Here is a 24,809-nt window from a genome sequence, read left to right as displayed (position 1 = left end):
AAAACTGTATTTTTAGCCCTCAAAACAGATATTTTATTCAAATGAGTCTGGGTTGTTATGTTTTTAAAATTATGATATTTGATTCCAATCACCAAATAGAATGAACCCATACGATCATACAGATACCAGAAAATGGTTTCTAACTTGTACGGTTGCAGAGAAATAGACGGTTTTCTACAAGTCACTTTTTAAGCTTTTTGGTCTATAAAAGTGGCAATTATTATTCGATTTACATAAAATTTTCACCATGTGATGCCTTATGCCATTTCTGATTTCATAAACTAATTGAACATTGTTGACTGCCGGACGATTTAGCTGCTTTGGGCGTATGTTTGCTTGCCTGGCAACCTATCTTTGTTAAAATTATTCTTATTAGGGTTTCACACTGCGTAGCTTGTGTGAAACACTATTGTTTTTGTTAAAATTATTATTCTTATTATTATTATTCTTCTTTTGTTTTGAGTAGATCTCAGCAACTGATTGTCGGATCGTTACGATTTCTTCGGTTTTATCGGAAAAGTGGGTGTGACTTAGAGGATAAAGCTATTTTGAACGTTCTGCGACAATGCGAAATGTCCGAAATCACCGAAGCTATCGTTTTTAGAAATATTGCAGTCATTTTAACAATAATCATTGGATTTTAACTTTCGATGCATTTTGGCATAGCCGGAGACGGGGCACATAGCTACGCTACTTTTGATTTTTGATTTTCGGCAAATCTTCGCAGATATTAGGCGCTAAATTTAGAAAATTTAAATTTTTACAAAAAACTTTATTTATGAATATTTTTTAGTCGTGTTTTACACAAATATAACGAGTCCTCTGACTAATTATTTATTGTTCGATTTGTATAAAACAAAGTTCATATGCTCCGTTGTCTCAATTGTCATTTTTTTTGTTACCAATAGTTTTATCTGTCGGCACCGGAAGTGGCGTAAATTGACAAAAAACTACAATTTTGACAGTTAGGTACCATTTTTCGAAAGCAAATATTATTTTTTTCAAATCTGGTATAACTGAAATTGTGCGCTCTTTAAAGGCGCACAAAATGTTGGGACCAGTTTTTTTAATTTCGATTCCGTTTTCGGGCTATTTCTATTAAAAGGTGAAAAAGGTGTAAAATTAAGCTATTTACAACCCATCCAGCGTTTTCATATTTTAAAATATTACTTCGTAACTTTCATAAACTCGTAGCAATAATCTATATGGAGAGAATGTATTTGAAAATTAATTTGTAATATGCGCAGTTGCCGAGAAATGGGCAATTATGCATGAGTCACTTTTTACGCTAGTTTGCCTGTAAAAGCGTCAATTATTATTCGATTTTCATAAAAGTGACACCATTTGATGTGTAATGTCAATTTTAACTAGGTCAAACCAATTTAACATTTTCAATATCACCGGATATGACGTAATTTGGGCAAAAATTGTATTTATAGCCTTCGAAACCAGTAATTTATTCAAATGAGTCATATTTGTTATTTGTTTAAAATTTTGATATTTGATTCAAATCAACTAATACAATGAACCCTTGCGATCATATAGATATCACAAAATGGTTTCTAACTTGTTCAGTTGCGGAGAAATAGGCAATTTTCAACAGGTCACTTTTTAAGGTTTTTTGTCAATAAAAGTGTCAATTATTATTCGATTTTCATGAAATTTTCACTGTGTGATACATAATGCCATTTACGATTTCACACAATTAATTTAAGATTTTCATTATCACCGGAAGTAACGTCATTTTGGCAAAAACTGTATTTTTAGCCTTCAAAACAGATATTTTATTCAAATGAATCAGATTTGTAATGTTTTTAAAATTATGATATTTGATTCCAATCAACAAATAGAATGAACTCATTCGATCATACAGATACCTCAAAATGGTTTCTAACTTGTACGGTTGCAGAGAAATAGGCGATTTTCTACAAGTCATTTTTCAAGGTTTTGGTCTATAAAGGTGGAAATTATTATAGGATTTACATAAAATTTTCACCATGTGATGATGCTATTTCTGATTTCATAAACCAATTTAACATTTTCATTATCACCGGAAGTAATGTAATTTTGACAGGATCACTGACATGTAGCAAATGAATTGATTGCTGGATTTGGTTGTTTCCGCGTCCATTTTATTTCATGTGTGCAATGCTTATGTGGAAACCTGTTTAACGGTTTCATTAGTACCGGAAGTGACATAAGTTCAAGGGTAACGTGGCACCGGTGAAACCCGTCATTACTGCTTCGCAGTTCTAGTTATTATTATTATTATTATTATGGGCTATTGTATGACACACTTCCAAATTGATTGTATCTCAGAAACTACTTGTCGGATTGATTCGATGTCTTCGGTTTTACTGGAAAAGTGGGTGTGACTTAGAGATTAAAGCTATTTCGAACGTTCTGCGACAATGCGAAATGTCCGAAATCGTCGAATTTGTCGATTTTTGAAATATTGCCGTAATATTAACAATAATCGTCGGATTTTAACATTGAATATATTTTGATATAGCCAGAGACAAGGCACATAGCCACGGTTCTTTAGATTTTTGATTTTCCACGAATCGTCGGAGATATTAGGTGCCAAATTTTGAAAATTTAAATTTTTACAAAAAACTTTTTTATTTATGAATATTTTAATGTGGTATTTTACCCAGGGTTAAAGACCCATCTGATTTGACCAAAAATGGCACCTTTTTTTGTCATCGTAATTTCCCTTAGCCGCCATTGGCTTATTCAGTTTTTCAGTCCTGGATTAATTATTTATTGCTCGATTTGTATAAAACAAAGTTCATATGCACCGTGATCCAAAATGTCATTTTTTTGGTTACCGGTAAAGTTACATTTCGGCAACGGAAGTGGCGTAAATTTAGCAAAAACTACAATTTTGACAGTTCGGTACCACTTTTTGAAAGCAAATATTATTTTTTTCAATTCTGGTATGACTGAAAGTGTGTGCCCTGTAAAGGCGCAGAAAACATCGGGCTCAGTTTTTTTAATTTCGATTTCGTTTTCGGGTCATTTTGATTTAAAGGTGAAAAAAGGTGAAAAAATGAGCTATTTACAACCCATTCAGGCTTTTCATATTTTAAAATATTACTTCGCAACTTTCATAAACTTGTAGCATTAATCCATACGAAGAGAATCTATCGCAAAATTAGTTTGTAATATGAGCAGTTGCCGAGAAATGGTCAATTTTGCATGAGTCACTCTTTACGCTATTGTGTCTGTAAAAGAGTCAATTATTATTGGATTTTCATAAAAGTGACACCATTTGATGCGTAATGTCAATTGTGACTAGTTGAACTCAATTTAACATTTTCCATGTCACCGGAAATGACGAAATTTGGGCAAAAACTGTATTTATAGCCTTAGAAACAAATAATTTATTGAAATGAGTCGTATTTGTTGTTTGTTTAATATTTTGATATTTGATTCTAATCAACTAATAGAGTGAACCCATACGATCATATAAATATCACAAAATGGTTTCTAACTTTTTCAGTTGCGGAGAAATAGGCAATTTTCAACAGGTCACTTTTCAAGGTTTTTTGTCCATAAAAGTGTTAATTATTATTCGATTTTCATGAAATTTTCACTATGTAATACCTAATGCCATTTACGATTTCATACAAGTAATTTAAGATTTTCATTATCACCTGAAGTAACGTCATTTTGGCAAAAACTGTATTTTTAGCCCTCAAAACAGATATTTTATTCAAATGAGTCTGGGTTGTTATGTTTTTAAAATTATGATATTTGATTCCAATCACCAAATGGAATGAACCCATACGATCATACAGATACCAGAAAATGGTTTCGATTTACATAAAATTTTCACCATGTGATGCCTTATGCCATTTCTGATTTCATAAACCAATTTAACATTTTCATTATCACCGGAAGTAATGTAATTTTGACAGGATCACTGACATGTAGCAAATGAATTGATTGCTGGATTTGGTTGTTTCCGCGTCCATTTTATTTCATGTGTGCAATGCTTATGTGGAAACCTGTTTAACGGTTTCATTAGTACCGGAAGTGACATAAGTTCAAGGGTAACGTGGCACCGGTGAAACCCGTCATTACTGCTTCGCAGTTCTAGTTATTATTATTATTATTATTATGGGCTATTGTATGACACACTTCCAAATTGATTGTATCTCAGAAACTACTTGTCGGATTGATTCGATGTCTTCGGTTTTACTGGAAAAGTGGGTGTGACTTAGAGATTAAAGCTATTTCGAACGTTCTGCGACAATGCGAAATGTCCGAAATCGTCGAATTTGTCGATTTTTGAAATATTGCCGTAATATTAACAATAATCGTCGGATTTTAACATTGAATATATTTTGATATAGCCAGAGACAAGGCACATAGCCACGGTTCTTTAGATTTTTGATTTTCCACGAATCGTCGGAGATATTAGGTGCCAAATTTTGAAAATTTAAATTTTTACAAAAAACTTTTTTATTTATGAATATTTTAATGTGGTATTTTACCCAGGGTTAAAGACCCATCTGATTTGACCAAAAATGGCACCTTTTTTTGTCATCGTAATTTCCCTTAGCCGCCATTGGCTTATTCAGTTTTTCAGTCCTGGATTAATTATTTATTGCTCGATTTGTATAAAACAAAGTTCATATGCACCGTGATCCAAAATGTCATTTTTTTGGTTACCGGTAAAGTTACATTTCGGCAACGGAAGTGGCGTAAATTTAGCAAAAACTACAATTTTGACAGTTCGGTACCACTTTTTGAAAGCAAATATTATTTTTTTCAATTCTGGTATGACTGAAAGTGTGTGCCCTGTAAAGGCGCAGAAAACATCGGGCTCAGTTTTTTTAATTTCGATTTCGTTTTCGGGTCATTTTGATTTAAAGGTGAAAAAAGGTGAAAAAATGAGCTATTTACAACCCATTCAGGCTTTTCATATTTTAAAATATTACTTCGCAACTTTCATAAACTTGTAGCATTAATCCATACGAAGAGAATCTATCGCAAAATTAGTTTTGTAATATGAGCAGTTGCCGAGAAATGGTCAATTTTGCATGAGTCACTCTTTACGCTATTGTGTCTGTAAAAGAGTCAATTATTATTGGATTTTCATAAAAGTGACACCATTTGATGCGTAATGTCAATTGTGACTAGTTGAACTCAATTTAACATTTTCCATGTCACCGGAAATGACGAAATTTGGGCAAAAACTGTATTTATAGCCTTAGAAACAAATAATTTATTGAAATGAGTCGTATTTGTTGTTTGTTTAATATTTTGATATTTGATTCTAATCAACTAATAGAGTGAACCCATACGATCATATAAATATCACAAAATGGTTTCTAACTTTTTCAGTTGCGGAGAAATAGGCAATTTTCAACAGGTCACTTTTCAAGGTTTTTTGTCCATAAAAGTGTTAATTATTATTCGATTTTCATGAAATTTTCACTATGTAATACCTAATGCCATTTACGATTTCATACAAGTAATTTAAGATTTTCATTATCACCTGAAGTAACGTCATTTTGGCAAAAACTGTATTTTTAGCCCTCAAAACAGATATTTTATTCAAATGAGTCTGGGTTGTTATGTTTTTAAAATTATGATATTTGATTCCAATCACCAAATGGAATGAACCCATACGATCATACAGATACCAGAAAATGGTTTCTAACTTGTACGGTTGCAGAGAAATAGACGGTTTTCTACAAGTCACTTTTTAAGCTTTTTGGTCTATAAAAGTGGCAATTATTATTCGATTTACATAAAATTTTCACCATGTGATGCCTTATGCCATTTCTGATTTCATAAACCAATTTAACATTTTCATTATCACCGGAAGTAATGTAATTTTGACAGGATCACTGACATGTAGCAAATGAATTGATTGCTGGATTTGGTTGTTTCCGCGTCCATTTTATTTCATGTGTGCAATGCTTATGTGGAAACCTGTTTAACGGTTTCATTAGTACCGGAAGTGACATAAGTTCAAGGGTAACGTGGCACCGGTGAAACCCGTCATTACTGCTTCGCAGTTCTAGTTATTATTATTATTATTATTATGGGCTATTGTATGACACACTTCCAAATTGATTGTATCTCAGAAACTACTTGTCGGATTGATTCGATGTCTTCGGTTTTACTGGAAAAGTGGGTGTGACTTAGAGATTAAAGCTATTTCGAACGTTCTGCGACAATGCGAAATGTCCGAAATCGTCGAATTTGTCGATTTTTGAAATATTGCCGTAATATTAACAATAATCGTCGGATTTTAACATTGAATATATTTTGATATAGCCAGAGACAAGGCACATAGCCACGGTTCTTTAGATTTTTGATTTTCCACGAATCGTCGGAGATATTAGGTGCCAAATTTTGAAAATTTAAATTTTTACAAAAAACTTTTTTATTTATGAATATTTTAATGTGGTATTTTACCCAGGGTTAAAGACCCATCTGATTTGACCAAAAATGGCACCTTTTTTTGTCATCGTAATTTCCCTTAGCCGCCATTGGCTTATTCAGTTTTTCAGTCCTGGATGAATTATTTATTGCTCGATTTGTATAAAACAAAGTTCATATGCACCGTGATCCAAAATGTCATTTTTTTGGTTACCGGTAAAGTTACATTTCGGCAACGGAAGTGGCGTAAATTTAGCAAAAACTACAATTTTGACAGTTCGGTACCACTTTTTGAAAGCAAATATTATTTTTTTCAATTCTGGTATGACTGAAAGTGTGTGCCCTGTAAAGGCGCAGAAAACATCGGGCTCAGTTTTTTTAATTTCGATTTCGTTTTCGGGTCATTTTGATTTAAAGGTGAAAAAAGGTGAAAAAATGAGCTATTTACAACCCATTCAGGCTTTTCATATTTTAAAATATTACTTCGCAACTTTCATAAACTTGTAGCATTAATCCATACGAAGAGAATCTATCGCAAAATTAGTTTGTAATATGAGCAGTTGCCGAGAAATGGTCAATTTTGCATGAGTCACTCTTTACGCTATTGTGTCTGTAAAAGAGTCAATTATTATTGGATTTTCATAAAAGTGACACCATTTGATGCGTAATGTCAATTGTGACTAGTTGAACTCAATTTAACATTTTCCATGTCACCGGAAATGACGAAATTTGGGCAAAAACTGTATTTATAGCCTTAGAAACAAATAATTTATTGAAATGAGTCGTATTTGTTGTTTGTTTAATATTTTGATATTTGATTCTAATCAACTAATAGAGTGAACCCATACGATCATATAAATATCACAAAATGGTTTCTAACTTTTTCAGTTGCGGAGAAATAGGCAATTTTCAACAGGTCACTTTTCAAGGTTTTTTGTCCATAAAAGTGTTAATTATTATTCGATTTTCATGAAATTTTCACTATGTAATACCTAATGCCATTTACGATTTCATACAAGTAATTTAAGATTTTCATTATCACCTGAAGTAACGTCATTTTGGCAAAAACTGTATTTTTAGCCCTCAAAACAGATATTTTATTCAAATGAGTCTGGGTTGTTATGTTTTTAAAATTATGATATTTGATTCCAATCACCAAATGGAATGAACCCATACGATCATACAGATACCAGAAAATGGTTTCTAACTTGTACGGTTGCAGAGAAATAGGCGGTTTTCTACAAGTCACTTTTCAAGGTTTTTGGTCTATAAAAGTCGCAATTATTATTCGATTTACATCAAATTTTCACCATGTGATGCCTTATGCCATTTCTGATTTCATAAAACTAATTGAACATTTTCATTATCACCGGAAGTACTGTACACTTACATGTAACAAATGTATAAAATGAATTGATATTGCTGGATTTGGTTGATTCGGCGTCCATTTTATTTGAGGTGTGCAATGATTAGGTATAAACCTGTTTAATGGTTTCATTGATACCGGAAGTGAAATATGTTTAGGGTAACGTGGCACCGGTGAAACCCGTCATTACTGCATCGCAGTTCTAGTTCTTATTATTATTATTCTTCTTTTATTTTGAGTAGATCTCAGCAACTGCTTGTCGGATCGTTACGATTTCTTCGGTTTTACTGGAAAAGAGGGTGTGACTTAGAGGATAAAGCTATTTTGAACGTTTTGCGAAAATGCGAAATGTCCGAAATCACCGAAGCTATCGTTTTTAGAAATATTGCAGTAATTTTAACAATAATCATTGGATTTTAACTTTCGATACATTTTGGCATAGCCGGAGACAGGGCACATAGCTACGCTACTTCTGATTTTTGATTTTCAGTCCTAGATTAATTATTTATTGTTCGATTTGTATAAAACAAAGTTCATATGCTCCGTTGTCTCAATTGCCATTTTTTTTGTTACCGATAGAGTTATCTGTCGGCACCGGAAGTGGCGTAATATTACCAAAAACTACAATTTTGACAGTTAGGTACCACTTTTCGAAAGCAAATATTATTTTTTTCAAATCTGGTATAACTGAAAGGGTGCGCCCTTTAAAGGCGCACAAAATGTTGGGCCGAGTTTTTTTAATTTCGATTCAGTTTTCGGGCTATTTCGATTAAAAGGTGAAAAAAGGTGTAAAATTAAGCTATTTACAACCCATCCAGCGTTTTCATGTTTTAAAATATTACTTCGTAACTTTCATAAACTCGTAGCAATAATCTATACGGAGGGAATGTATGTGAAAATTAATTTGTAATATGCGCAGTTGCCGAGAAATGGTCAATTTTGCATGAGTCACTCTTTACGCTATTGTATCTGTAAAAGAGTCAATTATTATTGGATTTTCATAAAAGTGAAACCATTTGATGCATAATGTCAATTGTGACTAGTTCAACTCAATTTAGCATTTTCATTGTCAACGAAAATGACGAAATTTGGACAAATACTGTATTTATAGCCGTCGAAACAAATAATTTATTCAAATGAGCCGTATTTGTTGTTTGTTTAAGATTTTGATATTTGATTCTAATCAACTAAAAGAATGGACCCATACGATCATATAGATATCACAAAATGGTTTCTAACTTGTTCAGTTGCGGAGAAATAGGCAATTTTCAACAGGTCACTTTTCAAGGTTTTTTGTCCATAAAAGTGTCAATTATTATTCGATTTTCATGAAATTTTAACTGTTGGATACCTAATGCCTTTTACGATTTCATACAAGTAATTTAAGATTTTCATTATCACCGGAAGTAATGTAATTTTAGCAAAAACTGTATTTTTAGCCTTCAAAACAGATACTTTATTCAAATGAGTCTGATTTGTAATGTTTTTACAATTATGATATTTGATTCCAATCAGCAAATAGACTGAACCCATACGATCATACTGATACCAGAAAAAAAATGGTTTCTAACTTGTACGGTTGCAGAGAAATAGACGATTTTCTACAAGTCACTTTTCAAGGTTTTTGGTCTATAAAAGTGGCAATTATTATTCGATTTACATCAAATTTTCACCATGTGATGCCTTATGCCATTTCTGATTTCATAAAACTAATTGAACATTTTCATTATCACCGGAAGTACTGTACAATTACATGTAACAAATGTATAAAATGAATTGATATTGCTGGATTTGGTTGATTCGGCGTCCATTTTATGATGTGTGCAATGCTTATGTGGAAACCTGTTTAATGGTTTCATTGGTACCGGAAGTGACATGTTTAGGGTAACGTGGCACCGGCGAAACCCGTCATTACTGCATCGCAGTTCTAGTTAAAATATACAATTAATCAGGACCATATATGTAGTAGAATTTCACGGATATTGTTGTGTTTTTTTAGTGTCGGCTTATAATGTATATGGATCCATGCACAATGGTTTGTTAAGCAAAGAAATACAAGCTAGAAAATTTATTTTGACACGCCAAGCTTGAAAAAATGGCTACCGATAAAATCGACTACTTTCGTTTCTACAATCGACTTGGCCACGACGAGCCTATCGATAAACTACCTTTTTATTAACAAATCTTACCTTCACAAAAAAAACAACAGAACTGTAGTACGAATACGATGTATTTTTTCGTTTCTTTGCTTATTTTCTTTGTACCGGTACTAATCTCCAACACACTTGACTAAAAGTAGTCTCGAACACGCTAGAGTCTATAGAAGTCTCGAACAATTTTTGTGGGGCCTATATCCTTCCAGCCAATCAGCTTCACCCGAATAGTAGACTCGAATGTCAATGAACATCCACGATTCTGAGAGATCGTCAGAAATGCGGTATGTGGTCTAAGGGGAGACAACTATTGGAAATATCGATATAAAACCGAGAGAGAGAGAGAGAAAAAAATGCATTTATGGCAAGTTAGTATGATAAACAGTCAAAATTTATTAGGAGTTAACAAAATACAATAATACATATATGGTGGCTTAATATGATCTACAATCAAATAAATAAAATATTTTCGTGTGTAAAAAGAAAAAGTTTCAGGGTGTGTAGCGTTTCCCTCTAATGGGGGCATTTTTACTCTAACACTCTGATTTATTAGTTAAGTTTTTTAATTGATTAATTTTATCAGAGTTTTATTAGTAGTGTAGGGCGGTTTACGTTTCCCTCTAGGGGACATTTTTACGTTCCACCCTACTGTTTTAATCGATTAATTTTATTATTTTATGTATTTGGACATGCCTATATTCTCAATTAAATCCCAGACAAGCTGAGGTGTCCAGTATCTGTCATCAGGTTGTGGAGAAAGGAGAGATTTGAGACAGAGTTTTTCCAGGGTTCCCGCGGTCCTTGAAAATCCTTGAATATCCTTAAATTTAAAATTTCATTTTCAAGGTCTTGAATATCCTTGAATTTCGCGGAAATAGGAAAATATCCTTGAATTTCAGTTGAGATCCTTAATTTTGTTTCAAATGTCTTCAATTCCTTTTAAATATGCGATTACAACGATAGTTGGTAATGTTTTGGTTATTTTTAAGATGAAAAATTGTAACTTTAGGCTAAAAAATGTCCTTGAAAATCCTTGAATTTGACGTATATTTATCCTTGAATATCCTTGAAAAAATGTTGGACGAAGCCGCGGGAACCCTGTTTTCCCCTCTCTTCTAGATTCTTAATCATTGATTGACGTTCTTTGATTAATTGATTACAGTTGATTAGCAGGTGTGACGTGGTCGCAATTTGTCCACATGGGCATTTAATTGGTGTAAAGGTGAAGTCTTTGATTACGTTTATCGTTTTAAGCCTCGTGATGAGTTTGCATATTTTGATTGAGGGATGATTGATGTAAACCTTGTCTACAAGATTGCTATCAATTTGATAGCGGTGAGTATTTTCTTGTTTTAGACGGGTTTTCCATGCATTTTTAATTTTAACTTTAGCTATGCTTGTGAATTCCTGACTGCTGTATTCTAAATTTTCTATATCGTTCAGTGACAACCCTTCCTTGGCTAGTTTGTCAGCTTGTTCGTTGCCAAAAATTATGATGTGGGAGGGGATCCATGAAAGGACTACCTCTCTTCCATTATTCTTGATTGTTTGATTAATATCCCCAATTTGGTGGATTATGTCCTGTCTACTTTTGGAAGAATCTGATTCTATGGATTTGATGCTGCTTAGGGAGTCAGATAAGATTACGACTTTTTGGTGTGTTTGCGTGGCCAGACATTCTATTGCAGTTTTAATGGCCATCAGTTCTGCGGTGTACACAGAACAATGTTCTGGTATCCTTTTCCTGATATTTAGCTTTGCTTTGGGTATGTATAATGCCGTACCCTGTTGATCCCTGTGTATTATTTTTTGATCCATCTGTGTAGATTTTGAGATAATCTGCCCATTTGGTGTCTATTAGTTCTAATGCTAGTGCTCTAGCCTCTATGGGATTAGCGTGTTTGTTTGTGACGTTAATTAGGTGCGTGTTAATGATTGGATTGCTTAGTTGCCAGGGTGGAGTGACGGGATAATTTTTTGTTTCTATGATTGTTCCTTTTAAGCTGTGCTTATTTAAGATATCGTTTGACATTTGCCCAAATGTCATGGGACGAGTCTTTTTCCTATAGCCTATACGTTTGAATTGTTGGAGACACTTATATGTCGGACATTTTTCTTTTAGCATTTGTAGTTTACCCCACTACTTGAGTGACAGTTCCTCTCGCCTGAGGTCAAGCGGGAGTTCTCCCATCTCGTGTAATAGGGCAACTGTTTTGGTTCCTATTGCTGCTCTTGTTACTAGTCTTAATGCTTTACCTTGTATTATGTCCAGTTTATTGAGTTGTATATCACTTGCATTTGCATAAGCCAGACATCCGTAGTCGATTACCGAGCGGATGAGTGCTCTGTATATTAACATAAGAGTACTTCTATTTGCGCCCCATTGCGTTCCTCTGATGTATTTCATTAAGTTGAGTGTTTTCGATGTGCGGCTTACTATGCTGTCGATGTGTTGTTTCCAAGAAAGTTTAGAGTCAAATATCATTCCTAAAAATTTGGCCTCTGTTTTGAATTCAATTTTTGAACCGTTAAGATTTAAGTCTATTTTCCTGTTAATGTCAGTCGGATGAAACATTATTGCTACCGTTTTTCCTTCTGAAATTTTGAATCCTCAGTCGTCTGCCCACTTTCAGATTTGTTTTAGGGTATATTGAAGCGATTGTTTGATTATACCTATGTTATTTGAAGCTTTCCAGAACGAGCTGTCGTCAGCAAATAGTGCGGATTCTGTGCCCTTTCCCCCGTAGCTTGGAAGATCATTTATCATTATATTGAATAGTATTGGGCTGATAACGGATCCTTGCGGCGTTCCGTTTTCCATTTTGAATTTGTCACTTAAGCAATTACCTACGCGTACTCTGATATGCCTATCGTTTAGAAAGTCTTCTATCCACTTGTACATTCGGCCTTTGATTTTCGCGTTATGGAGTTTGTGTAAAAGACTATCCACACATACAAGGTCGAAGGCCTTTGTTAAGTCAACAAAGATTGCGCAGAGGTATTGTTTAGCTGTGAAGGCTTTGGAGATGTCATGTTGTAATCTAATGATATGGTCTGCTGTCGACCTGTCGGACCAATAGCCACTTTGCTGTTTTGTGAAGATATTGTTGCTTTCACAGTGAAATTTTAGTCTGTTTGTAATTATTGTTTCTAGTGCTTTACATAAAGTAGATGTGAGACTGACTGGGCGATACGACGTTGTTTCGTTTTTGTCTTTATTGTGCTTATGTAGGGGAATGACTGAGGCAGTCTTCCATTCTTGTGGTGTTTTTCCTTTAGGCCATGAGAGATTGAAGATATCATGGACTAACGTCAGTGCTTTCTCGGGTAGATTTTTCAGCATTGTGTATTTCACACAGTCTAGCCCTTCTGCACTGTCGGACTTAGTTCGTAATGCTTTTTTCAACTCATCTATATTAATAGTAATTTAGATCTGATTCATTATCTGCATCTTGGTGTATTATTGGCGGATGTTTTTTTTAAGAATTTGTTTTTAATGGCCTTGAATGTTTCATTGTGCTGGCTGTTGCTAGAGCCATCTGCATAGGTCTGTCCTAGCAAGTTTGCTTTGTGCGTATTATTTAAGGCTGTTTCTGTTTTATAGGTTAATAGAGGTATCTTTTGTCTTACTTTTTTTACCGGTGATTCCTGATATTTTGTTCCATCTATATTAATAGGACTATTTAGATCTGATTCATTATCATTATTCATTTGTTTTTAATGGCCTTGAATGTTTCATTGTGCTGGCTGTTGCTAGAGCCATCTGCATAGGTCTGTCCTAGCAAGTTTGCTTTGTGCGTATTATTTAAGGCTGTTTCTGTTTTATAGGTTAATAGAGGTATATTTTGTCTTACTTTTTTCCCGGTGATTCCTGATATTTTCTTCCATACTTGTTCGATCATTTAGGGAGCTACAGAAGTTTTGCCAGTTTTCTTCTTTGGCCTGTTTGACTTCTATTTCTGCGGACAGCTTTGCCTCAAGGTAGTCAGTTCTAGTTTCCTCAGTCGGCCTACGTTTGTATTTTCGTAGCGCCGATTTTCGGGTGTTGACTAGAGTTTGTAGATTTTCTGACCATCAGGGTTTGGGGGATTTCCTATTGGTTTCTTTTGTTCGGGGGATAGATTGCTCTGCTGAGCCAATTATTGCTTTAGTTAGATTGTTTGAAAATGTATCGATATTGTCATGTCTTATTGACTCAAAGTCCCAACCGTTGCACAGGTTTTTGTATAATTCCCAGTTTGCCTTTTCCATTTAGCTTGACATTTGGTGTTTTCTGTGTTGGCAGTGTAAGCTATGGTGGTGTGGATTGCTGTGTGATCGCTGCCTAAAGTTTCGTCTCCTACTCCCGAATTGCAATGAGGGAATAGTTTTGTTGAGACTAGTGTCAGATCTATGTGGGTTCCTTGTTTGCCCGACGAAAGTTGGCTCGCTATTGTTTTCATTGAGTAGTAGAAGGCTGCTGCCTTCTATGTACTCGTACAGTTCCTTCCCATCTGTGTCGCTCGCTGGTGAGCCCCAGGCCGTGTGATGGCAGTTGAAGTCCCCACATATAATAAGGTTATCTCCCGGAATTTGTTTGAAAATCCTATCGTAGTCCTTATTTTTTGTTTTAGTAACTGGTGGGTTGTAAACGTTGATTATACTTAAAGATTGATTATTTCCTATAACAATGTTAATCGCCATTAATTCTATGTTGTTGTTCTTAGTGGTGATATCGCAGACAAGTTGTCTTTTTTTATTTTCATTATGTTAGCGCATGCGCAGGGGTCTTTCCTGTGGGAGGAAACCGGAGTACCCGGAGTAAACCCACGAGGTTGGGAAGGCGCCCATATCTCTAAGCCACATACGCTCACAACAGGGATCGAAACCACAACCGCAAGCCAGAGGTGACCGGCCAGCTAGAGGTCGAAGCGTGACAATCTAGACCACTAGGCCATTCTAATTTATTTGTTTGATTTATTGTTAATCTACTGAATGGGATGTTGTTTTTAACATAGATGGCAAGACCACCCCCATTTGATTGGCCCGGTCGGTCATGCCTCGCCATTGTGTAACTGTCTAAATTGATATCATTGTTTTTGGAAGTTAACCGTGTCTCTTGTAGGCATAGTATGTCTGGATTGTTTTGATAGACATATTGTTTGAGTTCGATCAAACGAGACCGCAGTCCATTCACATTGAGTTGAAATATTGTGATTGACTTCTCCATTGTGGATGATAGTGATTTGTTTTTTTAAGGGTTTTTGTGTTTACAATGCATCCTGTCTACTACTTACACTGCAATTACGTTTGTTTTGATTAGGTATTTCGGTCTCAGTGATCATGGGATTATCCCCATGTCTGAGTGAATTGTCTTCGTCCTCTGTGACAACTGAGTGTATGTTTCTTTTTGCCCCTGTCCTAGAATTGCTTCGGCTTCTACTTCGGTCCTTTGGTTTAGATTCGGTGGGTGGGGGCATGATAATATTTTCTGGGGCCTTCTCTGCGTGAGAAGGTTTCCCTTTGTTTTGGGGGGTTTGTGGTGTTCTCTGCATATTGGATGTATTTGTGACATAGCCCAGTACGGTTTTCCCTATTTCTGCGTTTCGTTCCTCATCATTTTTAATAGTCCCTAATTTTACCAGGTCTCTGCAGAACTTGAAAATTTCCCCCGCGTTTTTGAAGTGGGGTGTGAAAGATTTAGAGTCATTATTAATTTTGGGGGGTTCTTCCCTGCTGGGAGTGACTGACACTGGTTCTTTTTTTGGTAAAGTTTTATTACTGACGTGTGCCGTTGCCTCTTTGTGGCTGATGCCATGCGTATATTGCATGCTTAACACTGATTTAGTATTTAGATACTTAGGTCATTTCGGTGAGTGGGCCCTGCATTTTTCCGCATATGGCCTCACTCCTACAGTATTTCTCAACATGACCTATTCTCTGGCACTTAGTGCACCATTTCACTTTGGGGATGTATGGGTGTACGGTGCGTCTCTCGTACAGCATGTATATTATGTTTTTACCCTGTCTTACAGGGTATTGATAGATGGCTAGCTGATTGTAACCCCCTAGTTTTAGGTTATCTGTTATGTCCTCGTCGGAATAGTCCTTCGGGATGTTGTACACGATTATCCTATCTATCTGATTATGCTCCGACATGGAGATCTCTACGTTTATGTTCCCTAATATTTTAAAGGTGGTGGCCAATTGGGCGTCTTCCATGTTTTGGAATGCTAACCTGGCATTACCATATGCGAGAATCCGTATGTCTGGGAGAGCTGCTGTCCCCCATTTCATACGGATTTCGTCTCCTATTTTTGACACCTTTGTGCCCTTAAAAGATTTCCCATTTTTAGGAGTACATAGTACAATAAATTTATATTCCTGCACCTCCTTGGTTAACAGTGCCGGTTGGGGCTTTTTGGGTGCGTGAATTAAAACATTTGCGAAGGTTTTTGCCATAGTGATGATATATGTAGTATGATATGTTTAGCAATAAGAATAAATAGTCCAAAGAGTAATAAATAAGTAGATCAATAAAGACTGGTATGGGGGATGGAGAAGGAGTGGGAGTCGAAAAAGGTGACGAAAGTTTGAAGCCTGACTTTGTTGAACAACTAAGATTAGCCCGCCCGCTAACTTGAGTTGTTCACATGACGAATTTAGCTAGATAATTTAAACAAATAACAAATAATAGCAAAGAAGAGAATAAAGTATAACTTACAGCATAGAGTAATCCTAATAATCCGATAATCCACTAAGCACAGTTAGATGTTAACAGGGCGAACGCTAATTAACAAATCTTGACAGCATTTAACACATCCTTGACGGCAATCTATTAGCTGGATACGTGTATTAAATTCTTGATGATAAGCTTAGTTTCTTTCCTTTTTTCGTAAAGTCTGGACGATAACGGGTCCCTAGTGTCTAGAGACCAAAGTTATGATCCGATTAACTTAAGATTCATAAACAGAGTTTAAGATCTTGAGACGAACAAGTATATTGATTTTCAATGATTTTGATAACTTGAACAGCTAAATCCATCATATTAAGTGTTTCGAATACTAAACGTTAGCATGGCGCAGAACTAAAAGCCTAACAATTTCTAATGATTTTCGGATAAGTACTTAATGAGTTGTTTAGTGTATTATAAATGTTTCATTACCGACAATAGAAACAATATGTGACAACTCTTGTTGACTGCCCGGGGCGTATTCTTTGTTGCCTGGCAACCAATCTTTAACCAAGATAGCATATTTGGCACAAGGAACAAAATATGATACTAATGTTGATAATCAACGGTCATTTGAACTCTTGAAGACAATAGTCGGTCATCAGTGAAAAGACAAATTTCGTGGAAAATACTGTTTTTATACATTTTCAGAATATTGCAGCATTCTAGTGGGTTGCGTTCCGGTAAGTTTTTTTCTTCTGACATTTACTTTTAGAAACGCCATTCACAACCACACCAAGCAATTCTATGTCAGACCTGCAAAGAAGCAGCTACATTCATTTTAGGGTGGCATAGTTTTAAACATATGTAAAATGACCACTTTAAGATCACACAGAGAAAATTCCACCCAATTCATTTATTTCAAAACGACTGCGGGATTTTAAGACGACTACTAGGCCTATCATACATGACCAGTATCCAAAATTTAGAGACAAAACATTTCGGGTCGGATCGTTTTGAAATTTGGTTAAAAAAATGGTTGAAATGTGTCAAATTCTGCCCAAAACAACAATTTCCAGTTATACCGAAGTTGTTCGTTAAAAATGTTTTCACTTCATCATGTGACTTCTGTCGACTAGGGGCACCCATAAACCAAGTATGGTTAAAATTTGCTGCCTCCCAGGGTTATCCTTTTTTTTAAAAAAAAATTCTGCATGGTCCTCTCGTGGACGCGTGTTCTTAATAACTCTTAAATAAATAAATAAAAGATGAATAACTCATAAATAAATTAATATAAAATGAATACAAAAGAAATAACAGAAATACATCAATTGGGAATTATTTATTGTAGAGATTTAATTCAATGACAATATGTTAGTAAATAGAGTTGATTGGGTATGGGGTGATCAGTTTGGTAGATCACCCCGGAATGTGGGTCGGATATTTGAACTCATTGTATATATACTCTTCAAAATAAAGTAGGGATATTGGAATTCAAATACCTATGCAGGTTGTGATATGATAAATAGTAAAGACACTTGACATGCTTTGAGAGTATGTTCACAGATGAAGAACTTATCGCCCCAACAGAACCACTGAACTGAACATGCGACTCGCAATAGCGCCATACACGTGGGAGGGGTTCATTGTCAAATTTGACACTACAAGGAAGGGTTGATGAAAACTGCCGCGTGCTGGTTTATCTATCAATGTTTGCTTTCCTATCGGTTCTTGCATAAGATGTACTGTTTAGAGTATCTTTGCTTTAGTGTGTTACGATTAATTTGATCGGGAGACGTGTTCGTCGACGTCAGCGTCAACCGACAACAATGCAAGAATTGGCCGTGGCACTGCAAGAGTAGTGGGTAAGATTGCCCCAAATCGTGATTGGACGGTTGATTAGGAGCATGCCACGTCGAATTGGTGAATGGCTGAGGATTGGTGGGGCAATTACTCATAATTAAGACAAAAATCAAAAACGTCCATTTTCACTTTTGACTGTGTATCTCTTTGCGAGTGAAATGGGGCCGTCAGATAAGCCGCCCATATGAACTGTTTATGTTCATGTGTAGGCAATTGGCCTGTTATTGACATACACTGGTTCCTCTAATAAAAACAGCAGTGCATGTCCGCAGTTTTGTATTGTTTCTGAATATCCCCTACTTTTTTTGAAGCGTATATATCATCTGTATGGTTTTTTTTAAAACCATACAGATGATATATACTCTATAATAATGTTTTATATACATCAATCAAGTTTTCGCGTACAAATTTCACAATTATATGTAAAAGGTGGTGGGTGATAACCAAAGCAGTTGTGCTCCGATGCGCACCAAAATCAAAACCTATACATGTTATGTGGAACACAGAACCTATATTTTAAGTTTCTCAAAACTGAATAAAAATTGTGATGCTCAAGCGAACAAGTCCGTTGTAATCAATTAAACTATAATCACAATTGTTCATCTGATCTTGAAGAACATAAATCCTACAAAAAAATTCTCAAACCGGCAATAATGTCGTTGCAAGATGCTTGATTGAAATAAATTCCAAGGATTCACTAGAATGCATGGAATCAAACCAAAGATATTTCAGGAAATGGTTTCTACAATAGCTGTGACAATAATTTAATAAAAGCCAATATCATGTATGTTTCAGAACTGTCCAGAGAAATGTAAACTTGGAAATGGATTACACTGTCATCATCCAAGAGATTGTTTCTTTTACTTGAGAGATGAAGATTGGGTCTTTCTTCAAGAGCTATTAGTGGTAAGTTTGAGAAGTAGTAATAGTGTTATTTGTATGTTTAGGGCATAGATTTCTAATGACTTTGGTAAATTTGTATGAATATCGGTAAAATTCTAATTATCGCAACAAATCTAATACGAAGAGGCCAAAATCTGTAGATACAGTGTGCTAATTACAGGGGTGAGAAATTGACTGACGAGTGATTTGATTATCGATACGGGGTGAAAATCTATGCGACGGTGCGTTTTCTGTACTAATTAACGGACGGGTTAAAAACGACTGACACGGTGTGTATTCTTTGTTTGGTGAGTTTTCTCGAAAGCGTGTTATAACTGCACCAAAGTTGTTTTATCAAGGATGAGCAGGCTTTATCTTACGCATAGGCGTTAAATCTTATTTACCATGCCACTTCTTGTTTGGCCGTGTGTTTTACACAGATCGGTCTTTGTTAAGTGTAGGTATTTATACGTGGATTTATACGTGCTGTAGTTACATATGTGCGTTTTTATACATATTTTATTTCTTGATGAATACTATGTGTTTTATACTTCGTACCATAGTCGGGCTGCAGTTATTTATATATTTGTCTTTTTTGTAGGTTTAATTTGTTTACATATTATCGTGCGTACCACTGAACTATAAATGCACGTATCTTAAAATTGATCTCAAGCAGTATCGTTATTTATCGGTATCAGACTAACGAATCTGTTTCGAAAGCAAGTTTATAAATATAAAATCGCGCAATTAATGAAGACCTATTGATTTCGTCATGTCTATATTTACCACACGTGGGCGTTTTAATTTATAAATGTATTGTTTCTTACCTGGGTTGTAAATAGGACTATCCAAGATAAAAGTAATTCCCACATATATAACAAATGATAATTCACACATCAAATAACACTAATGCAAATAGGGACATGCGCCCATTGTCGAACTCTGTGTAACCAGTTTGTTTTTGCATGCAAAATACCGACCTGTCCTAAAGTTTGACTCATGTTCATATAGCTGCTTGTCTTAACATCTTGTGTTTCGACTAAACATTGTGTAACAAGGTTGTTTGCATGCAGAATACTGACCTTTGACTTAATGTGGAAATAGGGGCTTTATAAAAACAGCAAAATGTAAACATGTCTTAATATTTCCATTGTTTTTGATTGTATAAAATAGTTTATTATTTTTCTCCCGGTACTAATAAACTACAGGTCGAGTGGATCCAATTTTTATTATGTAAGACTATTGCGGTGCACGCCTTTCTCGCGAAAACTGTTTTTGTTGGTTGGAATATGACAAGTTTTACCCATTGTTCCTGGAAGACAAATGTCTTAACTACCGAGATAGTTAGGCCTAGAAATACGTGATGGCCTTGAAAAGGAGAGATGCATGGCTATTACATGTGCTACTATGCCGAAATTATCATGGCGTGCGTGAACTGATGCTAAATTATAAGACTGTTATTTTCCCCAAGAAAATTGTCTTATTTGAGGATTGATATCTTTTAAAATGATATTAATGGATTATCTGTTGTTTGGCTCTTCTTCTCCTTGGATTTGTTAAATTATTAAAAGAAATTTCCAATTCACATAGTAGTAATTTACATTTCTAATTATAATCACCAAACTAACACCATGTGCCGAGCGCGAACTATACGCTTCGCTGATCACCAACCTGGAATAACGTTGACCTAGATGTTATATACTATTCAAAAAAAGTAGGGGATATTTGATTTTGGGGGCATAATACTAAAATATGCAAATGACTACGAAAAAAGTCACTATAGAACCTAACAGAAGAAACATTTCCAGTTACAGGTGACGCCCAAACGCACCAATAGCTACCGCATGGAATGCAGGTGATGCTTGGGATCATCATGGGGGTCCAACCCAAGATTTGCACGACTCTGACTTTGAATGTTAGTCATTGTGGCATTGAATTCCAGGGTGGAAACATCAGTTTAATTGTTTTAGTGACCAGAAAACAAATTTTGATATGCGTCGGCTTACCCAAAATGAAAGGTTACGTGCCCTTGGCATGCTACAGATCGGCACAACACAGGCGGTTGTGGCGCGGACGATGAATGTTTCTCAGTCTGTCATAAGCAGGCTATGGCCCAGATACCGTGATACACAATCTGTACAGGACAGACCACGCTCAGGTCGACCAAGGGCGACAACTCAAGCCCAGGATCGATTTATCCGTACCTTGGCCTTGAGAAATCGTGTCATCAAAGCAAATCAGATCAGCGCTCGTCTTCAAACAAACACTGGTGTGAGAGTGAGTGGCCAGACGATTCGGAATCGACTGCATAGGGGTCACCTTCGCGCCCGACGTCCTCGCGTGATCCCTTGTTTGAGAGATCATCACATTCAGGCAAGACGTCGTTGGTGTAGGGATCGTCAACACTGGGATAATCGACGCTGGAGCAATGTGATGTTTTCAGATGAGTCAAGGTTCACTGTTGATTTTTTGGACAGACGTAGGAGGGTGTGGCGTCGTCGAAACGAGCGCTTCCAAGACGTTAACGTCATCAGACATGATCGATTTGGGGGTGGTTCTGTTATGGTGTGGGGAGGCATCACTGTTGCTGGAAGAACGGCTTTACATGTTGTTGCAGGGCGTGTTACAGGCCAGTACTACCGGGACAACATCTTGGCAGTCCATGTTGTGCCGTTCGCACGACGTCATGGCCGCCGTTTCATCTTCCAGGATGACAACGCAAGATGTCACAGGGCCAGGATCGTTACAGGTTACCTCCAACAACAGAACATCACCACATTACCTTGGCCAGCACTGAGTCCCGACCTCTCCCCCATCGAGCATGTCTGGGACATGCTTGGACAGAGGTTACGTCAACGTCAACAACGTCCTGCCAATGTCCAAGAACTTGCTGCTGCGTTGCAACAGGAATGGGACAATCTGGACCAAAATGACCTTAGACGTCTGATTAGGAGTATGCCACGTCGGATCAATGCTTGTTTGGCAAACAGAGGAGGATTTACCCGTTACTGACTTGGTTGTGATGCTGTGGTAACTTTGCTGTTTGACCCCGGGTATCATTTTACCCTTATAATGGTCAGTCTGTGCCTTACTTAGTCTAACGATCATTTGGAATAAATCGATGAATGTGAACTTCATTTCATTTTGTCATTTGTTTCTTCGTCAGTTTCATTAGGTGACTTTAATAACACTTAAAAATCAAATATCCCCTACTTTTTTTGAATAGTATATAACAACTGCTAATTGCCAGGGTTTATTAGGGGCAATAAAATTGATCAACAATTTCATTGTAAATAAAATTGGTCAACAATTTCATTGTTACTAATGTATATTAGCTATATTTTAATTACATCAAATGTGTATTAGAAATTGCTGTTCTGAAATAGTGACAAATACTTTCTGCTCTTTCATTATTTATCCCTTTCTGAGCCTCACGTTACATTTCATGGTAGAATGATTTCGCTGTGGAGAGACGACCTGAGTAGTATTTACACGTGCGTCTTGCTATGATACTCTGAGCGTAAAACAATCACGTGTTTGTTTAGACCACACCGTCAAAACATCTTATCTATGGCGTAGAGGACTGCGATATTATTAAATGTAGTGTAAAGGAAATGCGAAACGTGGGTCATTCCTGGTGAAAGTATGCATCGGCGGATGGTTCTTCCGTTGAAATTTATTTGTAATAAAGTTTATGACTTTCTAGGCGTTTTTTTCATCCTGCTTATTATCAATGCCTGTGAAGTGTCCAGCAAGAGAACTGCGCCTTCTATCATCACAATTAATTAAAATAATTATTCAATATTCTAATATATATATTTTGCATATTAATATAAATCAAACCAAATTATAAAATAGATGCCAATTGATATGTATAATAATTGATTGTTGTAATATGTTGTTATGTTAATTTAATGTCATTGTATATGTTTTTGAACCGCCATGTAGTTCCCCCCATTTTGTTTTGTTACTATGATTTTGACTAGTTGTTTCATGTACATTGGTTAGGGCCATCGTCTTCATTTGCGATCTGGATCGGACTAAACGTCCGCTACTGATTGCTTGATAGGTATCTAAAACGGTTTAAAAGTATCCGTGTATCAGAAATGAACAGTACTCTTTCTGTTCATTACTGATACAGGGATACTTTTAAGCATGTATTGCGATTAAACAGGACAGTTTTATCAAAGGTTACCAGTGGCAACGAGTAGAAGTGGGATGTAAGTGATAATACGGACACATATTTAACTAGTACTGAGATGCAGTGATGACAAGTTTCACTGGTGCTACTCTTGAACTGACAACATCGAACCGTTAAACAGATTTCCACATGAGCATTGCACAGATGTTATAAAATGGAGGCAGAATTAACCAATAAATTCAGCAATATCAGTTACATTTAAACATTAGTTACATATGTCATAAAATAAAATGCAACAAACGAAGACTCGACATGGTGACATCGCTTCCGTTATCAACAAAATATTTAAATCAGATTACAGAAATAACCACTTTGATTGTCCTGTGGGTGACAGAAAAAATAATTATAAATTGATCAGAATTAACCCTCTATAAAGCCTTACTAAAATGCGAAACATCTTAAAAAGTGGTCCTGACAAAATTGTTTATTTCTCGGCAAGGAAAGATATTAGAAACACTTTTCTGACATCCATATGATCGCATTGATTCGTTTTATTTGTCCATTGAAATCAAATATCATAATTTTATACGAATATTGAATATCGCTTACTTCAAACAAGTATTTATTTTAGAGGCTAAAAATACAGTTTTTGAAAAAATGACATTACCGCTGGTGATAATGAAAATGTTAAATTAATTTTATGAAAGCATAAATGGCATTAGGCTTTACACGGTGAAAATTTTATGAAAATCGAATAATAATTGACACTTTTATGCACCAAAAACCTTGAATTTTTATTGACAAACATTATTAAACGAGGCAAAATTAGAGAAGTTGAAAATCTGTCCTCGTTTTCAGAAGGGAGATAATCGAAAAGGTTTTGTTGGCTTCATGTGAATTAGAAACAGCTACCAATGGGTAAATACCGCATTTTAAAATTAATTGAAAAATAAAAAAGTTTCTTTTGATGTCAAACATTTTTATACGCCCACATTTTCATGTGGATGTATATTGTTGTCGTCCCTGTTTGTTCGTCCGACCGCCCGGACGTCCGTCCACAATTTTTATCCGATTTCAACGAAACTTGAAATATAGCTTTATATCCCTAAGATCTCGGTTCCTTTCAATATTGTCATGTATCGGACCATAACTTCATGGATTATGGCCCCTGATTGTACGAAAAATCGCGTTTTTAGCTTGTGGACACTCTAGAGGTCACAATTTTGTTCCGATTTTGATGAAATTTGAAATGCATGTTTATAACCCAAAGATCTTGGTCCCTTTCGATATTCGCGCATATCGGATTGTAACTTCCTGAATTATGGCTCTTGATTGTACAAAGAATCATGT

At 35.7% G+C, this 24,809-nt stretch overlaps 1 protein-coding gene across 1 annotated transcript in view; it reads left to right on the top strand.

The window, feature by feature from the left end:
* The window catches only part of LOC126814503 (E3 ubiquitin-protein ligase RNF31), a 384,135-nt gene extending 359,737 nt beyond the window's left edge, over positions 1 to 24,398 (top strand). The window contains exons 19-20 of the mRNA XM_050539678.2: positions 19,232 to 19,342; positions 24,318 to 24,398. Of these exons, the coding sequence (XP_050395635.1) occupies positions 19,232 to 19,342; positions 24,318 to 24,356 (150 nt within the window). The 3' untranslated portion in view covers positions 24,357 to 24,398. The remainder of the gene's footprint in view (positions 1 to 19,231; positions 19,343 to 24,317) is intronic.
* Positions 24,399 to 24,809: the final 411 nt, after the last annotated feature.

This window comes from Patella vulgata, chromosome 3 (genome assembly GCF_932274485.2).
Source record: "Patella vulgata chromosome 3, xgPatVulg1.2, whole genome shotgun sequence".
Taxonomy (NCBI): Eukaryota; Metazoa; Mollusca; class Gastropoda; family Patellidae; genus Patella; species Patella vulgata.
This window is presented reverse-complemented; position numbering and strand designations above follow the sequence as displayed.